Here is a 2334-nt window from a genome sequence, read left to right as displayed (position 1 = left end):
CGCGCCCCGCCCCAGCCCCGCCTGGGGGCCCCCACCCAGCCGGCAGCCCTCCTGCGCCGGGCACTGGGTGCTGGGCCCTGGCACGCTGTCCCTGGGCCTGCCTCGGCCCCAGAGAGCGCCCTGCTCGGGTCCCAGGCCTCAGGTGCAGGAAGGTTGCAGCTCCCCATGTGCTCTCGCTCCGGTGCAGGCTTTTCCGAGAAAGACGCCGACGAGGTGAAAGGGATCTTCGTGGACACCAACCTGTACTTCTTGGCGCTGACGTTCTTCGTCGCAGCATTCCACGTGAGTCATCCCATGCTCCGTGCCCTGTTGGCCCTGGGGGTGCGGCCGCTGGACACATTTCCTCACAGGCTGCAGGGCTGTGCAGCGGCCTACGTGTGCGGCGGCGACAGTCGCTGGGCTCTCCTAGCACAGGCGGGGCTCCCAGAACTGCCCGGCCCCTGGGCGCCACTGGCCCTGAGAAGCTCACCATCGTGCCGTGTGGGCTGTCCGGGTGTGCGTGGTTAGGGGTGGCTTTGCAGGATGTCCCGCCACGCGTGAGCACTTGGTGTCTTGAAGGTGGCTGTGTGCGTGTTGTCACGTTTCTGTGTATGGAACCTGAGGGCCACAGGAGGCGGCCATGCCTCAGGGCCCTGTGGTCAGGGAGCACCAGGGCCAGTCCTGGGGTCTGCGGACCAGCACCCTCACCAGAGCTCCCCAGCCTGCATTGGGGGAGCTGGCGCCAGCCCCCCTGGAAAGGTCAGTCTCGGGTGAGAGCATGTGGCCTTTCAGACCGCCAGGCGGGGGCACTGCTCACCCAGGAGTGGCCCAGAGCCGGGGGGAGGGGGGTGCAGCCACCACGTTCCTGGGAGACTGCCGCCCAAGGTGTGAGGTGCGGACGTGCACGTTACGAAGCCCCCCAGACACCTGTGGCTCTGATGGGGCTGCTGAGGCACGGGAGCGCGGCCTCTCCTGGTGTGCTGCGAGGTGTGGCCAGCGCCCCATGTCTGCAGCAGGGAGCAGCGTGACGCCCTCTCCCTTCTAGCTCCTCTTCGATTTCCTGGCGTTTAAAAATGACATCAGCTTTTGGAAGAGGAAGAAGAACATGAGCGGGATGTCCACCAGGGCAGGCAAGTGCTGAGTGTCACCACACATCACCGTCACAGCTCACCTGGCGTGACTGGCCCTGGCTCACGCCCGGGTTTGGCTGGCTGTCACTGGCGGCCTGGCGTCTCACGTGCAAAGTGCAGGGAGACCGCAGTGCGGATGAGACTGCCCCACGACCTGTCACCTGGCAGCCACAGGGTGGCCAGGCCTTTGGGCGTGTGTGGAGGGTGGGCCCTGGCGGGTAGGGCTCAAGATGCCCGCCTGCCAGGGCGGGGCTGGCCGACAGGCGCGGGGACTGCCCAGCCTTGGGCGACGTTGCAGGGGCCTCTGCAGGACAGCTCGGTCCAGGCCCAGCCCTGAGCATGGCCTTGGAGCACGCAGGGCAGCGTGGCTGGGCAGCTTCTGTGGGATCAAAGAGCACCAGGGAAGGCCAGCCCTTCCTGCCTATGGGCAGTGCGTTCAGCTGCGGGGTCAGGGGCTGCGTCTCGGACAGCAGCAGCTCTCTGGCCTGGAGGGGCGGGACTTAGCCATTGCCCTCCTGCTGTCCCGCCCTCCCCAGGCAGCTGCTCTGCATCTCTAGGGACTGTAGGAGTTAGCGGGGGCTTTCGAGTGAAGAGACATGCATCTCACCAAATAGCCAGGAGACAGGGAAGGGGACCTGAGGGCCAGTCAGCGTCTGCTCAGTGTGTCTCCTGTGCTGGTTCACGTGTTTGCAGGCGTGTTCCACGAGCCCCTCCCTATAGCCTGCGGTCCTCAATCACTCTTTCACTACACGCTTCCAGCCACATAGGTGTATACTGGCCCTTCTCAGATGGGACGTGGGCTAGAATGCCTGAAGCCTAATGTCCACGGGCGTTTGGGTGGACATGTGTATCTGCACAGCAGTTGGGTTGTGGGTGTGCACGCGGGGGTGGGACCACGGGTAGGCGTGCACTTGGTCTGATGGGCTGTGGTGTGCATAGGCGCAGGGGTAAGGCTACAGGTGGGCGTGCACTCGGGGTCTGACGGGCTGTGGGTGGGCCTAGACACGGGTGGGGCTGCAGGTGGGTGCGCACTCAGGGTCTGATGGGCTGTGGGGCGGGGGGTGTGCATGGGCACAGGGCTGCCAGTAGCCATGCGATTGGACAGGTGTAGTGGGTGTGTGCAGAGGCGGGGTGCTCTGGCCGTGTGCGGTGTGGCCGACCACTCCACCTGGCCCTCAGCTGGCCCATGTCCCCGCAGTGCTGTGGCGTTGTTTCAGCACCGTGG

At 65.7% G+C, this 2334-nt stretch overlaps 1 protein-coding gene across 1 annotated transcript in view; it reads left to right on the top strand.

The window, feature by feature from the left end:
- The window catches only part of CLPTM1L (CLPTM1 like), a gene marked incomplete at its 5' end in the record, with an annotated part of 17390 nt that overhangs the window by 8013 nt on the left and 7043 nt on the right, over positions 1-2334 (top strand). Inside the window, 2 exon segments of the mRNA XM_014586369.1 lie at positions 188-282; positions 1025-1109. Coding sequence (XP_014441855.1) covers positions 188-282; positions 1025-1109 — 180 coding nt within the window.

Source organism: Tupaia chinensis, unplaced genomic scaffold (genome assembly GCF_000334495.1).
Source record: "Tupaia chinensis unplaced genomic scaffold, TupChi_1.0 Scaffold000020_1, whole genome shotgun sequence".
NCBI classification, from domain to species: Eukaryota; Metazoa; Chordata; class Mammalia; order Scandentia; family Tupaiidae; genus Tupaia; species Tupaia belangeri.
The sequence above is the reverse complement of the archived record's forward strand: the minus strand, read 5'-3'. Positions and strand labels throughout refer to the sequence as shown.